The following is a 17589-nucleotide window of genomic DNA, read 5'->3' on the forward strand; positions in this document are numbered from 1 at the left end:
GGACTCCAAGCATTCCAATTTTCATCACTCCTGTATCACAACATCTTCTACATAAACACGTCTGTTTGGTCCAATCCCACTAGCAATATGTTGAACTTGTCTCGCTGCATGGTTGCTCTCGCTCTCGCATCCTCTATCCTCGGTGCTACTATCCCTGTTGAACCCTCTCGCCGCTCCGGGGAGCTTTGGGCAGGGGCAGAACACGTAGAAGTAGCTTCCTCTCGCCGTTCCGGGGAGCTTTGGGCAGGGGCAGAACATGTCGAGGTATCCGCTTCCACCGATGTTTGAAGTAAGTTCCTGTACGAGTCTCACGAATACCGTCCTGACGTTTTACATTCAGCTATATCATGTCATCATGAATTTAGCACCGATTAATTACAAGGGAGGGGCTCCGCACTCTTGTTGCATAGGCGAGCATATACAACAAGAGTTGACATTACCGACGATACTCGTATGATTTTTTTTTGTCGCAGCAGGAACTGCGAGCATCCTACACATCTATACATATACTAGACTATTGACGTGGAACAAGAAATTAGAACAGACGTTGAAACTATCTACATACACACCTATACGTACACTAGACTATTGACGTGGAACAAGAAATTAGAACAGACGAACTAGACGTTGAAACTATCTACAACTACAAAGGATTTGTAATTTCGAGTACTTTCAGGCTGGCAAAAAAATAAAGGATTGGTTCAAAGCGGCGAGTGCGGGGTCATCAGATCCTTCCGATGGCTTTCACGTGTGACAAAATGCCAGATGTAGTGCGACCATCCCTCGAGAACACCAGCACCTGACATAATATGCAAACAATCTCTAGTGACATGCTGGTATGGCACTTGTGAGAGATCTGAACAGTGCGTGAGACTAGAGTTGACTTACAGCATCAGGGCGCAGCCTCCCCGGTCTTTCAATCGGAAGATAAAAGATGTCCGGGAACTCAGGTGATGTTGACAGCAGCTCCTTGATGAGACGAAAAAAAAAGTCAGCATCCTCACACCTCGCAATCATCTCGAGGGCACTGACCTGGAATTCTGTGTTGAAGTCCGGAATCCACGGCCAATTCCAAGGCACGCCGACCCAGGGCGTGATATCCTCCGTGGGGTCGAAGATGTTATGACAGTTCTCGTGGCCGGGTAGATACGCTCTGACAACTACCTGTTTTGGACGTTTGCCCCCTTTTTTACGGTATTCTGTGATGGCGTCCTGAACTTCACTTGCCCAAGCTCGTATGGCGAACTTGAAGAATCCAAGTATCCCGTTTTTGTCGTGGAATGCACCTAGAGTGGATGTCGTCCAGTGTCCGGCAGTACTCACAACCAGCGTGCCGTAGTTGGCATTTGGAGGTGAATCAAGGAATGCGGTGACGTATTCTGAAGGGGACACCGACCAAAACGGCTCACGGCCGAATAGAGACTCTGCTTTGGTTGGTATAGAAATGGGATTTTCAATGTCCGAGTTTGCGAGTCCACCAGGGAATGCTGAACTGTGATATAAGGCGTCTAATTCTGTTCCATTAAGAAGGAGGTCAACACGTCGGAACGAAACGAGTGGCGTGTGTTCGAATGAGAAGCCCTCCGGCATGGTGATTTCGGATATTATAGGTGACGTAGGCAACAGGTACAGATTTTGCTGCCATGCGTGGTCATAGGGGGCGTTTAGCGTGTGATTTGGAGTTGCTCGGACATGGGGGTACAGCAGACACGACAGCGAGAAGAAGTGGTTTTCACTTATGGAGTCTATAAATCAGGAAAATGAGAACAAAATGGGCGGAAAGGATGGAACTGAGTTTACCGCCAATTAAAAACCAGCCGCCATTCTCCACCATGTCCTTGATCATTGCTGCGCCGTTGAGAGGCTGTACATTACACTGGCTCGAAGGTACCCATTTGTATGAAGAAACGTTTGGAAATCTGCCCCATTGTTCTTCAAAGTCTACGCCCAAATGCCAGCGGTATTCACGGTCTGCAGCACAACCCTGGAAGCCAGCTAAGGCAAGTGCCTGTTCTGGGCGAGTCAAAGTTTCTAAGTCAGAGGTCGGGGTATATACCCAACGCCCGCTCGACCACTGTTCTGGAGTGCATGAACTGCGCTGTCGCTGCAGTGAGAGTAATGGAGACCACTCTGATAAGCGAAAAGAGTACGGAGAAGAGAATGTGTAGAGAGCAATCACGAAGGTGATAAAAACACCAAGTAAAACGAATTTTGTGGGCAAGAAACGGTGGCGGATGGCGAGCAATGAAGGAACTCGGATCATAACGACTGGGTTGAAGAGGAGGGGTGCACACACAGGATGTCATTATTTTATATTATAATAATTAGGAATTGACAAGATCAAGTTTCCACGGTGAATCACGCCTGAGTGGACAGTTGACGAGCGGAAATAGGGATGTATGTTATGTTGCCGTGACATGCGGTGAATTGAAGGTGATGCACATATATGGCCGTATTAATAACGTAATACAAAGTCTAAATCCCCCCTCCCGTGGGAATTCCTCGCGCCCTACGCTGCGGACGAGCGCAAGCCCCGCACTCTGTAGTATCCCAATTTCTAATTCCTCGCAAGCCCCGCATTGCTCCTTCGCCCGTCTTGACACCCAGCGTGTATCCGCTACGCCAATCAGAGCATTGAGGATTCACGTTCGAGAGAAAGCTGGAGTGCTCAAGGTCGGGAGGTGCGCTCGAGACAGCACGAAGCCCTAATAGACCCGCGTTTTTCGGTGTATCTGATCAAACATAACAACTTCAGTACCGCGTTACACTGCATGTATAATACAACAAGTATAATTATATTTGCTATCATCGCAATCACTCTCGTCGAGAGCGCATCAAGAACATCAATGAGGGAGGGTATCCTCGTCGGGGGTATCGTATTCTCGTACAACCTCAATTACATTGTTATCACAATCGAAAGTGGCCCAGGATCCGAAGAACGGAAATTGTTCCTGCACCGTCAGTGTCAGCAATCATACATGTAAAGAATTTTTACTGAAGCCAAAAAAACTCACTCGTCAGTGAAACCCTTCAGTAGCTCAAGCACTTGTGACCGCTTGCCCTTCGAATAAGACACTGTGACATCAATCGGCCCAGCGTCCTTTCGCTCAAGAAGCAGTTCAACGATGATTTTTGTCAGCATGCTACAGATTTCATTAATAGGTTTCCCAGAGGTGGCGAGTTCGGGAGCGGGTGGTGGGTCTTTGGGTGGGTCTTTGTTCGTGGTAAACATGAGTAGAGGTAAGACAGTGTAAGATCTTTGGAATATGAACGCACCAGCGAAATCTGTCTTTGAAATTCTCTCTTTCATGACACTCAGACGGGCCTTTATCTCGGAAAGACCCTGATTATCAGAAGACTTCATTTTTTTCCGTGATTCCTCCAGTCGAGCCACTTCTTTAGATAGGAAGGCAGTGCGGTGAGTTTCAGCCTCTTTTTGTTCGGGGGTAAGACGCGTTGGCTCTGGTTTTGGGGCAGTATCTGAAGATGAAGCTTCGGCTTGGTTCAAATAAATGTAGGTAGACAGACAGACATACCTGCATCTTGGGTATTACCACCTGCGTCTTGGGTGTCACCGTTATCACCGCTTGCAATTTTGGCACCTTCGCATGTGGCTTGGCTATCATTGACCGCTTCTTGATTACCATCCCCGTCTTGTATGCTCTTTTCTTGCTCCTGGCCATCTTTCACTTTCTTTTGAGCACTCTCCTCTTGTTTTGGGGGATCTGCACTTCGAACGTGGTTCCCGGAGTCTTGAGAAGTCTCAATTGTCTCGTTAGTACCTCCACCTGCGTCTCCTCCACCCACAGCATCCACTTCGTCGATATTTTTGTTTACATTTGCCTTGCCTGCTTCTTCTTTGGCGAGCTCCTTCGGCTCGTCTCCTTCCGCGCCACCTTTGGCAGCTGCCGGCTCGGTAACAACACCCGAACCCGAACCCTCCACAACCTGTTCGCCTCCTAGCCCCTTCCCATAGTTAACGCCTGCACCGAAATCTGCCCCGCGCGGATGCACAGGCGACTCGAATTCTTTAAATGGCGGTGGCGGATCATAATCATCGGCGGTATCTAACAGATTGAAGTTCGTCGTGGCAGATGGACCGCGCGCTCGTACATCTGGGACGATTGGGTCGTGTTCGGTCGATGGTGATTTGAGGCCTGGCATGGGACGAACAGGGTCCGAAGGGTCGTAATCGGTAGGGTTGCGCATGGATGTGGATGTAAGATCTGGGCTTATGGCCCTGGATTTTCGTTGGGACGTGGATGGTTGGATGGGTGTGGGGGCTCTAGAAGGGGGTGCAGGTGTGGGGGTCTTGGGTGGAAGCGCAGGTGCGGGTGTGGGGATTTTGGGTGGAAGCGCAGATGCGGGCGTGTGTGAAGTGGGCGCTGGAGTGCCGGATCTGGGATGCGAAGTTTGGTTCGTCTGTCTGGCCTGGGACGCTGGCGTTGGCGTTGGCGGCTTGGTCTGGGGTGCTGGGTTCGGGGGAGCAGCGGGCATATTGGATGAGGGGAGGAGCGTGCTCAATCCAAGCGCTGAGCTCGCGTGCACACCGCCACTGCCAGACTGCGCTTGAGGCGTACCGGAGAGCTGGGGCATTTGCCTGCCTGCCTGTATGACAAACCCGCCGACGAAATTCTCGGCTCTAGCAGCACCATCGGGCACGATAGTATCTTCAGGGTGACGAAGCCTCGAGTGTGGCCATTTGCTGCTGCTGTGCTCTTCTGTAGAATTCAGCTGGTTACCGGAGGTAGGCTGATTTTGTGCCTGTTCCAACACCCCCACCGAGCTCGCCTGTTGATGGAATGGCGCATGTACTTGCCCGACATCAGGGCCTCGGTCCGAAACAACCTCCCCAAAATGCGCACGAGCGGTTTGGCTGAATATGCCCACTCCAATGGTGGAGAGTAGGTTCCTTACACGGGAAGCCGGGCGTGATTCTGATGGTGGAACCGACGGTGCATGGACGGAGCGATTAATCTCGAAATCTGTGATGGTAGGGAGAGCTCCAATGCGCGCGCGGGGAGTTGGGGAGACGATTTCAGCACTTGAGGTTGTTACTTCGATTGTGGCTACGGGTGGAGTGAGGTTGAGCACGCTAAGGTCTGGACCCTGTTCCTGCACCTGTTCCTGCGCGTGGGACGGCACGGTGTTATGTGCCCGGTCGTCATCTGGGATCTGTATAGGGTCGTGCCTTGAAGGATCAGAATCAGAACTGTTAGAAAGATAGGACGACCGGTGAGAGTGCGGGTCTGGGTCGAACGGAGGAAAACCAGGGTCAACATCAATATGAATGAGGGCTGGGGAGGGTCCTGGAAGAACTTCACGGGTAAGAGTATTCGTCTCGGAAGGGGTTGCTTGGCCGGGGGCTGATCGCGAGCGTCTCTGCAGGATTGGCGCTGGAGAAGCTGGCGGAACAGCGCGCGTGCTTGACGCAACGGTGGATGCTGGGGGACGAGAGAACAAGCCCGGTACAGGATTTGAGATAGATATATTTGGGACCCGTATATCATTCTCGATCCTCCATCGTGGCATGGCCCTTCTCATGGCTTTAAAGTCTTTCCTTAGCGCCCTGTATACATGCCTCAGCCCTGTCTCTCGCAACACGCTGGGTGCTATTTCAGCAAGGAGGAGCCCAACGATTGTCCATGCGCCAGTGAGGAAAAAACGGACTATCGAGTTCGTGATCATAAAGTCGATAGCGAAGCGAGTAGCAAGGGCAAGATATGCATCACTGGGATTTCGAGGATTTTTCTGGAGGAAATGAGAGAGCGCAAATCCTTCCCAGAGCCCGACGAGTGTACCTTGATGAATGATAATCAGGTGAGCTATGTTAACATTCTGCTACGTGTAATAAGACGCACCAGTAAGCCTATAGTCACTGTCAGTCAAGATATCGATGACGGCGCGTAGAGCAAGCCCAACACCGATGGCGATGACATTCTCCATACTATTACATGCGCCAGGGAGGAACGTGGACGATGACGCGACTTATTGGACCTTGCAGCTGCTTAATTTGTGATCGAGCAACGATCCGATCTTGAGTCGAGGCATTCAATTATTGCACGGACCTATGTGTCTAAATAAGAACAAATAATATGACAATACGGTTATCCAAGTCATCCTCCTATTACCTTGAACATCTACCGTGCACTAGCAAATCCGCCCATCGACAAACTTTCTGGTACGAGTCCACCGCAATCATACGTCTTATCCTCTGTGACAACTATCTCGATCTCCCCACCCACTCTAAACGTATCGTAGAAATCAATGTAGCATCTACTTTTCGCAGGCACTCCATTGATCGTCACACTTTTCACGTATGCGGGCACGCCAGCGGGTATTGGGTACGCTACAGACGCGGCAGAGTAGTTGGTAACAGTTACCGTTGTACTAGTGTTGAGGTAGGCGTTGTGGATGGTATATTTTGGCGTGAAGGGAGAGACGATAAGGTAGTGCGTCGTTGAGGGAACTGCATCCTGGGTTAATTCAATGGGTGGGTGAGCAAATGAAAAGCATACCTGGGTAAAGTCCTAAGAGATGGAACCCTAGGAGTGTTGCCATTGCGGCCTGATCGTCGTTTCCAGGAATACCCGCGATGTCTGGATCTGATTCAGCATCACTCCATATCAGCTAGCTTTTCGACCTTTACCAATATTGAAGTTATTTATGACAACATCGCGGACACGGTCGACGGAGCGCCAAGGTTGGTTTGCATAGTGGTATCCAATGGGTGTCTGCCCCATAGGTCAGCACCGTTTCAACCTTGTATGTTTCATAGACTAACCTGGAATGAAGGCTCGTTGCCCGCCAGGTAATATCCATCCTGGAGGTCATCAAGGTGAATATTAGTTAGGACGACCCGTAGGACGAACCTACTTCAAAGAAATGGTCGAGTCGATTCGTGAACGTCGTGTTTCCTCCCATGAGCTCAATCAAGTATCCCGTATCATGCGGTGCATACCTGTTATTGTTCCTCATAAGCTATCCAACACGTCTCTACGCAAGAACAGCGACACTCACCAACTATACTCCCACGACGATGATTCGTAAAACCCGCTCAGGTTATCCTCCTGAAGCGAGCACTCTTGACTGCTCCTAGTGTCCTTCGGCGAGCAGTCGACAGGGTCGGTGTTATAGAAGGTTCCGTTGGAGAATCTCTTCTGCATGAATCCTACCGTAACGTCAGGATTGACGTCCCTATCACCACATTGACTCAACACACCTTGGTATCCATCACTGTCCACAGTAGCGTCCCAGACATTGCGGTACCACTGTCACAATTGACATCAGCGACTTTGGACGCCATTTGTGTTTGCTCACATATGATCGGTTCGTGTAGTATTCAACATCGTCCGTTTTCCCAAGCACTTGTGCCACCTGGCGAATACCGAAATCCTCGAATGCGTACTGAAATGAATACAGCCGAGTCTTGAGATCAGAAAACCAGCATTGATGACGAATTATTCACCTCAAGAGTTCTACTTCCCTCCCTAGTCTGCCTACCGGTGCTCCCAGTGTCTAGAACCGCGAAAGGTACGTAGGAAAATTGCCTGCAAATTTAATTCAGCACTCATACCCAACATATCACCTACAAAGCCACGCACTTACTTATAAACATTCACCTGCCTGCCCATTGTATTCCACTCTGGCGGATTCACTTGCCCGTCCGTGACGAGCGCAGCATACAGCTCGTCGAGGTCGATTCCCAGCGCTTGCGCCTCATTGTGATAGTTAACTGCGAACTGGGCGACAATGTTGTCTCCGCTTGACCCGCCCTGGGTCCACCCGGGAAGGTTGTTCGCGCGACATTCCGGCATCCAGCCGAGTTTACGCCATCCGTCGATGTAGTTGTCCACGATTTGTGCGAATTCGACCGGAGAGTGAAGAGTCATGAGGGGGTAAAATGTTCGGAACTGCGCATGTGAGTGAGTAAAACTATGATATAACATCATTGCTGCCCACCGTGTCCCAGCTACAGTACAGAGAGTCAAAGTAGAATGATGTTGTGTTAGCAAACGCTCCTTGGGTTTCTAGAGTAGCGTTATTCTACAAAAACACGGTTAGCTCAGCTCTTCTGCGACGGTTTTACACCTACAGGAGTCAATGATGCGCGGTATAGCGACGAGTACAGCATTTCCGTGACATTAGGGGGTGTGTTTACAACATCAATCTCGATCTTGCTGAGCTTTTCCTGCCAAAGAGCCTTGGACGCCGTCTGGATTTCCTCAAAGGAACTTGTGCCAATTTCCTCCTCAGCATTGGCGCAGGCCTGGTCTGTCGATACGAATGAAATGCCCACACGAAGGATCACTTCCTCTGGATTGCCCTCATATGAGAAGAGTGCACCTGATTGGTAGGGTGTACCGCCTATCACGTTCTGAGACAGATTGAGGTGAGTCTGACCGAGTCCTTTTGCATCGAGGCCGTAGCTGATGAGCATATTGTTAGTTCAAGTATGCACCAGCAGCGCGCAGGACTCACGTATCACCCGTCCAGACGCCATATTCACTCAGCTTTTGAGTTCCGCTGTTCAAGAGGTCATAACAAGCAAATGCTTGGTAGTGATACGAACCGGGACCGAAGCTAACGCACAAAGTAAGCCGATTTACCACATTACTGACCAAAAGGACATTCGATGGCTTACCTGGAGCCGTAGTGGCCACCAATTGTGATACGGCCATTTTCTGGATCGATATCGAGGGTCCCACCCGCAAATGACGCCGGTAAGTCATTGGCTAGGTCGAGCACAAAGTACGGTTTCGAGCCCACTGGGAACGTGAAGCGTTCTAGCCCAGCACGACGCGTCGACGTAGCTTCCATCTTGATATCGTTATCCAAAGTTAGCGAAAAGTAGCCCGGGTACGCGTCTGTCCCCCTCATTTCAGTTCCTAGGACTCTCATACAATACACGACGCCATACCATCGCTGTCGTTCTTCCTATACCTCTCACGCGCCTCCAGTGTGGTCGTGCACGTGTCGAATCCTGAAGGACAGAGGAGGGGCATGACCTCGAAGTTACCATATGTCCCGAGGGAGGACCCCGTGCCACTGTCATGCATCGGGCTTATGCCGCGAGCTTTCTGGGATGGATCCGAAATGTACCCTACGGGTGATTATCACGCATTATATTAGATGGACAGATGACCTGCAGGACAACGCTGATTCTTACCCGCTGGCGCATAACCCGTGAAGTCGGTGGTGAATTTGACCTGGAAATAGGTGGGCACGTTGTTGTGGTATTCAAAATGAGACGCACCATTCCGAAGGGCACTGACGCGCCTGGGCTGCACGTAGGTTATCATTCGGCGCGTCATGATGCGTCAAGGAGGTAAAACTTACCAAACATCCCCATAATTGGTGTAATCTAGGGAACAGCTGTCAGAACACGCGAAGCTGCCGAGAAAAAGGGATTCACCAGTTCCGATGAAAGGATTAACGAAAGCAGTATAGTCGATATCCGTGGAGTTGGATACCTGGGCAGCTGCTATAGCAGCACTGATACGTACTTGAACTTCTGGCGACGGTTGAGCGTACGTCGTGCCAATGCACGCCGCAGCAACGGAGACCAGCACCCAATCAACCATTATTGTTCAGTTTGTGTTGTGGGGAAGCTAACGCTTTATAACGCGGCGCTTATGTAGATCTTGCGAAATTTTTATGCTTTCATCTAATGACCCGAACACTCTCGGACAACGGCATCAGCACATAGAAATACCGCACCTTACGTGTATATGGAAGAACATCGTATTGCATGCAAGTCGGTGATGGTTAAGTAGGCCCGTGACGTGGCTCTGAAGGCATGGCATCCATCGTTATGGCCACGCCACGCAGAATATGTGATGTACATATGAAAATGAGAAGTACAAGCATCGTTCTGCTACGGCACTGTGTTGGGCCCGTCGGCATTGGACGGAGATAAACTCGAGATGAAGCCGTCACACCTCAGGATCCAGACAAGGTTTGCCACGCGTCGTCGCGAATACCGCATGCTTGTCCGAAGTCTGTGGCAAACTTATTAGTAACTTTACAAAACGTTGAAGTGCAAACCCACGATGGTCACGGTAAGCCTTGGCTCTCAAGCTGTTTGCGGGCGACACGTTCGAGTTCGTTACAAATAAGGTCGAGGCCTATGCCATCTCCATTCCAGTAGAGTTTCTCTTCCTGTGGAAGCTTTGCTAGAACATATTCCGCTGCATCACCGGGACCTCTACCGATGCCAATGCGAAATCGATGAAACTGTGTTTCACCTCCAAGTGCAGATATGACGCTACGAACACCATTGTGCCCATTTGCAGAGCCACCTATTTTTGGAGACAAAGCCTTCGGTTTATGAGATAGCGAATCGTGGATGATGACCATTGCATCTGAGGCTTTGACAGACTTGCGGAGAGCTGCTGCTACTGCTGGACCGGTGATATTCATGAGGGGTTCTAGCCGAGGATTCAAAGTCACTGAGTAATTGAAACAGTTGGATCACTAACTTGGTTTCAGGAGTGTCAGAGATACGGCAGTTTCACCAAGCGTGACCTTTGAACGTCCAGTCAGGCCGCCCATCGTCCTGTCAGTGGACATATGTATGTGCAGTCTTGCAGCTAAAGCGTCGATTATGAGATGTCCGATGCTGCGATTTCAGTCAGTCTTTCACGTCAGCCGTCGACTGCATGCAATGCAGACTCACCTATGGCGGGTTTGAGGAAATGGAAGGTTACCCAGACCTACAACGAGCAGTTGAGGAAGTCCTGAAGCGACGGTCATGATATGGGATTTGTTGGGTATCAGTGTAGTTGGTTATCCTGAAGGTCAATTAGAAGACGCGAGTTTTAGTAAGCCTTCAAGAGGCTCCTTCAGTGAGTCATTGATGCACAGAGCAGCCGTCAAACTGAGCTTGATCCCGTTCAGGTCTGAACAAGCCATGTGCGGCAGTTGCGCCGAGGAGATACTATATTTGGATGTGCCTCGGAGGATGTCCGACGTGCCCCTTGTGACTGCCGAGTTCAGACTGGCATGTCTACAGCCTGAGATAGGCTTTTGTTCGTTCTTCCTTCCGTCTTCCATCTTTCTACTCCTCTTGCTCGATGTCTTCGACTGCGACGGAGACTAATAATGACCTCCGTCCTCGTCACAGACGCCGCTTTTCAACGAACGATGCCCAGCGCAACCTTCGTCTGGCTATCTGCCAGCGCCTGCCTCATTCACTTGAGGCACTCGACCTCTCATCTAACTCAGCTAAAGAAACTTTTATTGCGCTCAGGTACCTTGTCCTGTCGTACTTAGAAGACATTGAGACGCGATTGGCCAAACTCGAGTCTCCAATCACGCCGATTACTGACCTTCACCTCACTGAGGCTTTGAGGAGTAAGGGTGGTCACTCTGTCGAAGAAGCCAGACAATGGGCCAAAGATGCCCTCGAGATGCTCCGTAGTATTCGAACGGACGTATGCTCTCACTTCCCGGACCTCCATCTCCTTGACATGTCTCCAGTAAAGTCTCATCTCCCTGAACTCCCTGACGTTCCTTCCCTGAGCGACGTCCGCTCACGTCTACCTGACATTCCGGACGTCCGTCCACACATGCCAGCCCTAGCTCCGAGCGACATCACATCACTATTAGAACATGCCTGCTCGCGCTTTTCCGACTTTGACTTTTCCGGTTATCTGCCAACTCTTTCCGCTCGCCTCCAGTCCTTCCATGCACACCTACGTTCATTTGACCCTCGCTCTAGTGAGCTCCCATGTCTCCCGGGAAATTCACGTTTATCCAGCCTCATTGATTCCATCATGTCCTCCGAACTCATCACTGAGCTATCTGATGATGTCACTGAAGCAGAGGCTATTTTAGAAGTAGCGGCGAAGGACATTGCTCGTGCAGTAAAACAATCGTTCCAAGGATCACGGCTAATTAAGTACGTCGACCTTCCGCCAAAATGGCGAAACAACCAATTTGTAAAAGGAGGATATCGGTATGTGGCAATCCCCTATCCTCTTTGCAATATGTTTATTCGTGCATCAGGTTCATTCCCCTTGAAAAATGGCCGCTTATTATCATGTCGTTGTTCGCTGTACACAATGAAACATGTATGTTATTATTTTATAAATCTTTTTTGCACGCTGACCACCACAAAGTGAACATACACACGCATCTCGTTCCATTCGTTCTTTGGCTAGTCAACTTAATATCCATATTCAATGCATCGACTCTCATAGACGCCCCGGAGGTGGCATTCATATCATTTACACTTCTGTGCCTCTTCAGCAGTGTGCTCTGGCACACCATGGCTGGCTGCGCACATCCACAGGGCATGGAGCTTTGTGCGCGGATAGACTATGTAGGTATTGGATGGTGAGTACAATTTGGCGATTTCTTGGACATATTAATTTATTCACATCGCTCCAGGCTTATCAGCGCCTCAGTTGGCACTGTGGTATACTATGGCTTCCAGAATTGTCATCCAGAAGTGGGAAACGCATTTCTTGTTTGTTGCTTGATGACTGGGATTGCAGGGAACGCATTCCCATTCTTCAAATGGTTCGATCAAGCCGAGTATAAAGTGAAGCTATTGTTTGTTCTTTGAATTCCTTACTGATTTGATCCCTTCAGCACTGCCGCATTGCTTTCTTTCTGTCCCTGGCATTTACTGCTGCCGCCCCGATGGCAGCCCTTTCATACTTGCAATCACCTGCGCAGATGTGGGCCTTCATCAGTGAGTCCCTTTTTCTACCATACTTTACTGTACTGATAGACTTCTCTAGATCCCATTTGGCCCTCTATCACATCATACCTCATTGGCCTCGTCTTCTACGCAACAAACATCCCGGAGCGTTTCCTTCCCGAGCGGTACTCTCACTGGCTGGACTGGTGTGGTGGTGGTTCCCATGCAATCTGGCACATTTTTATTGTCATTGCTATCGGCCAACACCATGCTGCGATGGCAGAGCTCCGGCACGGTGTCGAGTGTCGTGCTGTGTCATGATGCTTATTTTTAAATTGGACTCTATGCATTTAGAGGAGCGTAGCTGATCTGTGTGACTTTGCTGTCGCCTAGTATACCCATTATATATATATATATACATAGAGGTATATGCGCACCTTCTAATCATATATTTTGTACATTTTTTCAACGGCATAGGACGACGGTGTGATGCGAGATAGAATACATGTGTGCGTACAACGTGTGTAACAAAGAAAGCGATAATGTCCGATCAACTATGCGAGCTTGCTCTCCCTCTTTGCTTGTTGCACCTGCGCCAAGCGGTGGCTGCGCAAAGTCATGGACGTGCCCTGGGCTGCTTTCTTTGTTGCCGCAGTAGGCACGGAAGGTGCTACAGCAGCCTGAGATAAGGCTATTCGTGTGTCATCCGATGCAAATCCTGGAATACGGATATTGTGGTTGCGTTCTGAGGCAGAGCAATGAGTACTAGAACGAAGAAGAATTTACTGATCAGACATACCAAGGTGAAGCTGAAGGTCTTTGACTTCAAGCGTGTCGCCGCCGCGATGTTTTGCTAGTCGACAGCCAAAGTTCGTGACCGAGTCGATGAACTCGTCGGCGATTTGAAGCAGTAACTGTAGATGACACAATGAGGGACACGTCAAGACACACAAGTGCAGTGACTTACATCCTCCACCTCAGGTTCAATCCGTACATTGGGATCGACACTTGAGACGAGGTCTTGTATTGATCGTCTCATGCTCTGATCTCCTGGGGTATTCTTTCTTCGTGAATGGTTGTCCTCTAAGCTGAGCATACCAGCGTCGTCCGTTGATCGTGCGATCTGAGCTGGGGTGCCTGATGAAATGATCTCAGTCACTAACCAGACGGAGGCTGTTGCTTTCCGGGCAAATAATCGCCAGGTACTCACCCGACACTCTGCCACTGGTCATTCCGCCTGTAAGAGTTGGCCTTCCTTGCTGCGCAGCTGCCCACTGAACGGGCCCTGGATTGGTGGTGTTGAGAGTCTGGCTAATGGGGTAACCGTCACCAGGTGTGGATGTAAGTACAGGAGCTGGCGACCCGCTTTTAAAGGCGGTGGCAGTTGTTGCAGCAGTCTACCACAAAGAAATGAGTAGCACAAAGGGGGATCCTACCCATCGAGTCGTACCTTTGTACCGCCATTTGCAGTCGAAGTGCCGGCCACACTTCCCGAAGCAGCACTGGTCGCGGACTTGTGTTTTTCAGCGTAATCTTTCAGCTACAGATAAGACGCCCAGGTGAGATAAATAAATCTCACTTGGTTTAAAAGCCGACGGACCTGCTGGATCTGCACGGCAGTGAGCTTGCCCTGCCGCATGAGCTCTCCAAGCTGGCCCATATTCTGCTCGAGGAGCTGGGCTATGCGCGTGCTCGATGCTGCCTCGCCATTTTGGCTTTTAAAGGCACTAGTCAGGGCGGTGATGATGTTTGCAGGGGTTGGAGGAGCTGATGTTGCTGCTGCTTCGTTCGTCGCCATTATGATTTCTCCTCCTCGTTGTCCAACTCTCAGAGGCGTTGTGCAGGCGTGGGAAAACTTTACTTCTTCCATGACCTAATCACAATGCAGCTTTCTCGGCACTTTCACATGCCTGTCGTGTGGGTAGCGCCGACTGCGTTGGCAGATTCGGGAGCCCCAATATGTTCCCTTTCCCTCTCTCGCTCTCATAGTTCTGGCGAAGCTCAAGGAGTCGAGGACGACTTCGTCACGGCAATGCAACATAGCTGGTATGCAGCTAGAGCCGAGGAATAAGGTTGCGAGCACTCCTACGGACTGTATCATGATGGGACATTGCCAATGTCCTCCAGCATGAAACTGCGGCACAGCCTCAGGCCTCAGGTCCTGAATATGACATTGTCCTACAGCCCTCTTCATACAGCTAACTCCTACGGATGAAGGTAGATCGTTCTGGGCTATAGCCATGCCTAGAGGATCTACATATCTTCCTACACTCCAACACTTTCGGCTCTGAAGACGCATGTGCGAGTGCACCTGTCTATGTAGCTTCGTTGCCGAAGATACGAGTGAACCTGACATCGGGAGCTGCTTGACTCATCATGGAGAACAATGCTCCTCAGGCCGAATTCGCATGCTTTCTCATACCGCCGTTGGTGATAAGGACACCCGACGAAGTCGTCCGCTCGCGGTTGGACTGCAGTTTTCTGGGTCCAAGAGTGCCAATGACACTCGTGCACGATTAGTTGGAGCGACTTGTTTCTAGGTCTGACCACGGGAGACTACAGGCAGCCGCCGTTCACTGGTGTCTCTTCTGTGAGGTGTCGGTGTCAGGACCGATGTGGCCGCGCACCACAACATTTATTCTCTGCATCACTTGAATGCAACCAGGTCTCCTCATTGTTTGGGGCTTATCCCCGCTACAAAATGAACCTCCGATACTGCTTTTCGTTGGTCCGAGCAGGAGCAATGCTGATCTGGAGTGATTTTTGTCGCAAAACCAAACAAGATAACCGATGAAGACAAACGTAGGTTTTACTGGTTGATATAAGGTACCACACATGGCTGGAGTTTTGCGTACGTATGCTGTAAACAAAGGAGACAGCTGGTTTTACAATCCCTGTAGCCGGTGCTGGAGGCAGAAGACCCGTCACTACTCACATAAAGCACAGCGGTCACACGACCCAATTTAAAGGAGAGTCGTGCCTAACTATGCTTCTCTGCTTCCATGCTTCAAGTTAGGGTACGTATCACCGCAGCCCCACAGCCGACATCTCGGAAGGTACGACGTCTAAATGGATGTATGTATGTGGCATTCAACAATCAATGTCGATGAGAAGTTAGTTCGAACCCAGAGTACTGGATTCACGGCAAATGTATGTATCCAGATAACCAACATGCCCAATGTGTCGATGGAAGTCCTGCACATAAGTTACCTGAACGAGAAGATCTTGCCCGATGAAATTCAAGCTTCAAGCTTCCAGTACCGCCTTGCTTCTGATGCAAGAGTGAAATATGGGTTGACGTTGTCAGTCATGTCATTGCACTAGTATGAAAAGCGTTCAGACACAGGCAAACGAATCATCCCCGACTCCCACGATTAGTGGGAGAAGGGTTGTTGTTTGCAAGAAACGTCCAGGCACCTGCAAACGCATGCGTGCGACTTTTTTTCTTGTTTCCTTCCCGTGCGATTTCCTTAACTAAGCTGCTTGTTGACACCCGTCTTTCTTATTTTCAATCCTTCCGTAGCCCTCCGTTCTGTCGTCCTAGCAGGTTTGTCGATTTCTTTGTGTTGCTTACTCCCGGTCACGCTGACGTTCAGACTCTCTTTAGCTCGCTGTTTTGGTTGCTACGTTGTGATGTGAGTTCTGTGTTTTGCAGTCTCACATTCTTTTTGACGGATCTGTAGGCCGTTTGCTGTCAAACTTCCGTGCCGCTCTCCTCGAGCGCTTGCTGAGCACTTCTGTCCTCCTGAACTTGTTCCTCACGACCACTTTGACTATCCCGTTTATTATGATGCTCTTTATTACCCCCAATACCACACCTCTCACTTTGAAACACCCCAAACTTTTTGCTCCTGGCTCCTGCAATGTCTTCAAACCCATCATGTATCGTGCCCTTCTTGCTCGTCCCCCTTTGTAGGCTGTGTTACATTCGATGGCATGTCCGTTGTCATCAGTCGTAACAATGCATCCACCTTTCTGTCTCTCCGCGAGATCGAGTGTCCTGGTTATCGTCACTGCATGATTCTCGGCCCGTTAGCCACGCGTCATAGTTCCAGTGTGGCTTCGTCCATTGCATCCAGATTGGAACAGTGTCCCCCCTGGCTCTATTATGCTGACAGCACCATTGAGCACAACCTTGCTGCCCTATCAGTTCCCGTGCTTAAGCAGTGTGCCGTTGCGCTTCCTGGGACGAAAGTTCAGCGAGGGTCGAAGGCTGTTCTTGTACGCGCGATCCTACAATCGTTTCAGACCGCACGCTCTGAGTTTACGGGATTGTCCTGCGCTTGTGCCACCTCTCGATTGCATGACGTCCAGCTACCTTCGTCGTGTGAGCGTCATCTGTTTCCGTTGCTTTGTGCACGATTTGTGACGGTCTTCGGTGCAGATGTTGCCGAAGTTCTTCGTCGTCCTCCCCCTGCGGCTTATGCGGTTCACCCTTGCCTTGTTTCGCCCATACCTTGGACGTCGCTTTCGACCGAAGAGCTTGTCCGCAGGCTACTCAAGCTTTCTGTGGACACCCTGACTAATTCCATCCACCTTCTTCCGTTGTTCAGGCGGCCTGCCATCAATAGTCGCTCCCGTGCAAAAATGTGTAACGGTCTCGTATGTCACGTTCGCGAACGAGCTTTGTATCTACAGGCTGTGGGATCCCATGTATTGAGTGCCATATGGCTGTCTTATTTCCCATTTGAGCATCCTTTCGCCCACCCCGACTCCCATTACATCCTAACCGTCCTTGAGGTCGAGTATGGCCCTGACGTGGTTCGCAGCCTGTCCCAGGAAGTCCAGTCTCCTGCCAATCGCCTCAAGATGATGCGTCGCGAACAGAGGAACATACATCTCCGTGAAGAGGTTCAGCTGTCATTGCAGCGTCAACAGCAGTGGCCTGTCCTTGTGCCAAACGAGACAGTTCTGGCTTCTCTCAATCGATATTACGAAGC

General features: G+C 50.2%; 7 protein-coding genes across 7 annotated transcripts; 2 read left to right on the plus strand and 5 right to left on the minus strand.

Moving 5' to 3' along the window:
- Positions 1-491: 491 nt before the first annotated feature.
- Positions 492-2429, minus strand: DEU56DRAFT_983755 (uncharacterized protein). The gene is made up of 4 exons (XM_041359968.1): positions 1801-2429; positions 1033-1745; positions 889-969; positions 492-833 (listed from the first exon to the last, which is right to left on the minus strand). The coding sequence occupies exons 1-4, from the start codon at positions 2261-2263 to the stop codon at positions 702-704; spliced, it is 1389 nt and encodes a 462-aa protein (XP_041203748.1). The 5' UTR covers positions 2264-2429; the 3' UTR covers positions 492-701.
- Positions 2430-5631: 3202 nt separating this feature from the next.
- On the minus strand, positions 5632-5946 carry DEU56DRAFT_707949 (uncharacterized protein; the record flags this gene model as incomplete). The annotated part of the gene is made up of 2 exons (XM_041347453.1): positions 5632-5801; positions 5862-5946. Coding segments are annotated over 2 exons (255 nt in total), but the record flags the coding sequence as incomplete, so codon positions are not given.
- Positions 5947-6031: 85 nt separating this feature from the next.
- DEU56DRAFT_924006 (glycoside hydrolase family 92 protein) lies at positions 6032-9584 on the minus strand (the record flags this gene model as incomplete). Its single annotated transcript, XM_041358549.1, has 19 exons — positions 6032-6469; positions 6519-6599; positions 6650-6734; positions 6785-6823; positions 6877-6961; positions 7021-7171; positions 7223-7271; positions 7321-7407; positions 7469-7550; positions 7609-7913; positions 7963-8046; positions 8096-8429; positions 8482-8583; positions 8645-8867; positions 8921-9103; positions 9170-9209; positions 9257-9284; positions 9340-9364; positions 9416-9584. The coding sequence occupies 19 exons, from the start codon at positions 9582-9584 to the stop codon at positions 6141-6143; spliced, it is 2481 nt and encodes an 826-aa protein (XP_041203750.1). The 3' UTR covers positions 6032-6140.
- A 122-nt stretch (positions 9585-9706) lies between these two features.
- DEU56DRAFT_829119 (peptidyl-tRNA hydrolase) lies at positions 9707-10876 on the minus strand. Its single transcript, XM_041354459.1, has 4 exons — positions 10679-10876; positions 10482-10621; positions 10052-10430; positions 9707-10001 (listed from the first exon to the last, which is right to left on the minus strand). The coding sequence occupies exons 1-3, from the start codon at positions 10753-10755 to the stop codon at positions 10057-10059; spliced, it is 591 nt and encodes a 196-aa protein (XP_041203751.1). The 5' UTR covers positions 10756-10876; the 3' UTR covers positions 9707-10001; positions 10052-10056.
- A 199-nt stretch (positions 10877-11075) lies between these two features.
- DEU56DRAFT_917360 (hemolysin-III related-domain-containing protein) lies at positions 11076-12970 on the plus strand (the record flags this gene model as incomplete). The annotated part of the gene is made up of 6 exons (XM_041357978.1): positions 11076-11959; positions 12010-12074; positions 12123-12339; positions 12394-12547; positions 12598-12700; positions 12750-12970. 6 exons carry the CDS (start codon positions 11076-11078, stop codon positions 12968-12970), a joined length of 1644 nt encoding a protein of 547 aa, XP_041203752.1.
- A 233-nt stretch (positions 12971-13203) lies between these two features.
- Positions 13204-14447, minus strand: DEU56DRAFT_873420 (transcription initiation factor TFIID subunit A-domain-containing protein; the record flags this gene model as incomplete). Its single annotated transcript, XM_041355859.1, has 6 exons — positions 13204-13394; positions 13449-13563; positions 13617-13786; positions 13860-14046; positions 14100-14189; positions 14229-14447. 6 exons carry the CDS (start codon positions 14445-14447, stop codon positions 13204-13206), a joined length of 972 nt encoding a protein of 323 aa, XP_041203753.1.
- Positions 14448-15820: 1373 nt separating this feature from the next.
- On the plus strand, positions 15821-17557 carry DEU56DRAFT_759973 (uncharacterized protein; the record flags this gene model as incomplete). Its single annotated transcript, XM_041350382.1, has 7 exons — positions 15821-15951; positions 15974-16080; positions 16173-16196; positions 16333-16561; positions 16768-16976; positions 17034-17251; positions 17288-17557. Coding segments are annotated over 7 exons (1188 nt in total), but the record flags the coding sequence as incomplete, so codon positions are not given.
- Positions 17558-17589: the final 32 nt, after the last annotated feature.

Source organism: Suillus clintonianus (genome assembly GCF_016758775.1).
Source record: "Suillus clintonianus strain FC179 chromosome Unknown DEU56scaffold_105, whole genome shotgun sequence".
Classification (NCBI taxonomy): domain Eukaryota; kingdom Fungi; phylum Basidiomycota; class Agaricomycetes; order Boletales; family Suillaceae; genus Suillus; species Suillus clintonianus.

Coding starts and splice junctions, on each gene's coding strand:
- DEU56DRAFT_983755 (XM_041359968.1), bottom strand. CDS start 2,263: ATGATCCGAGTTCCTTCATTGCTCGCCATCCGCCACCGTTTCTTGCCC. Junction 1,746..1,800: donor CGGCTGGTTTTTAATTGGCG/GTAAACTCAGTT, acceptor CCTGATTTATAG/ACTCCATAAGTGAAAACCAC. Junction 970..1,032: donor ACTTCAACACAGAATTCCAG/GTCAGTGCCCTC, acceptor CGTCTCATCAAG/GAGCTGCTGTCAACATCACC.
- DEU56DRAFT_829119 (XM_041354459.1), bottom strand. CDS start 10,755: ATGACCGTCGCTTCAGGACTTCCTCAACTGCTCGTTGTAGGTCTGGGT. Junction 10,622..10,678: donor TTTCCTCAAACCCGCCATAG/GTGAGTCTGCAT, acceptor CTGAAATCGCAG/CATCGGACATCTCATAATCG. Junction 10,431..10,481: donor TCTGACACTCCTGAAACCAA/GTTAGTGATCCA, acceptor ATCCTCGGCTAG/AACCCCTCATGAATATCACC.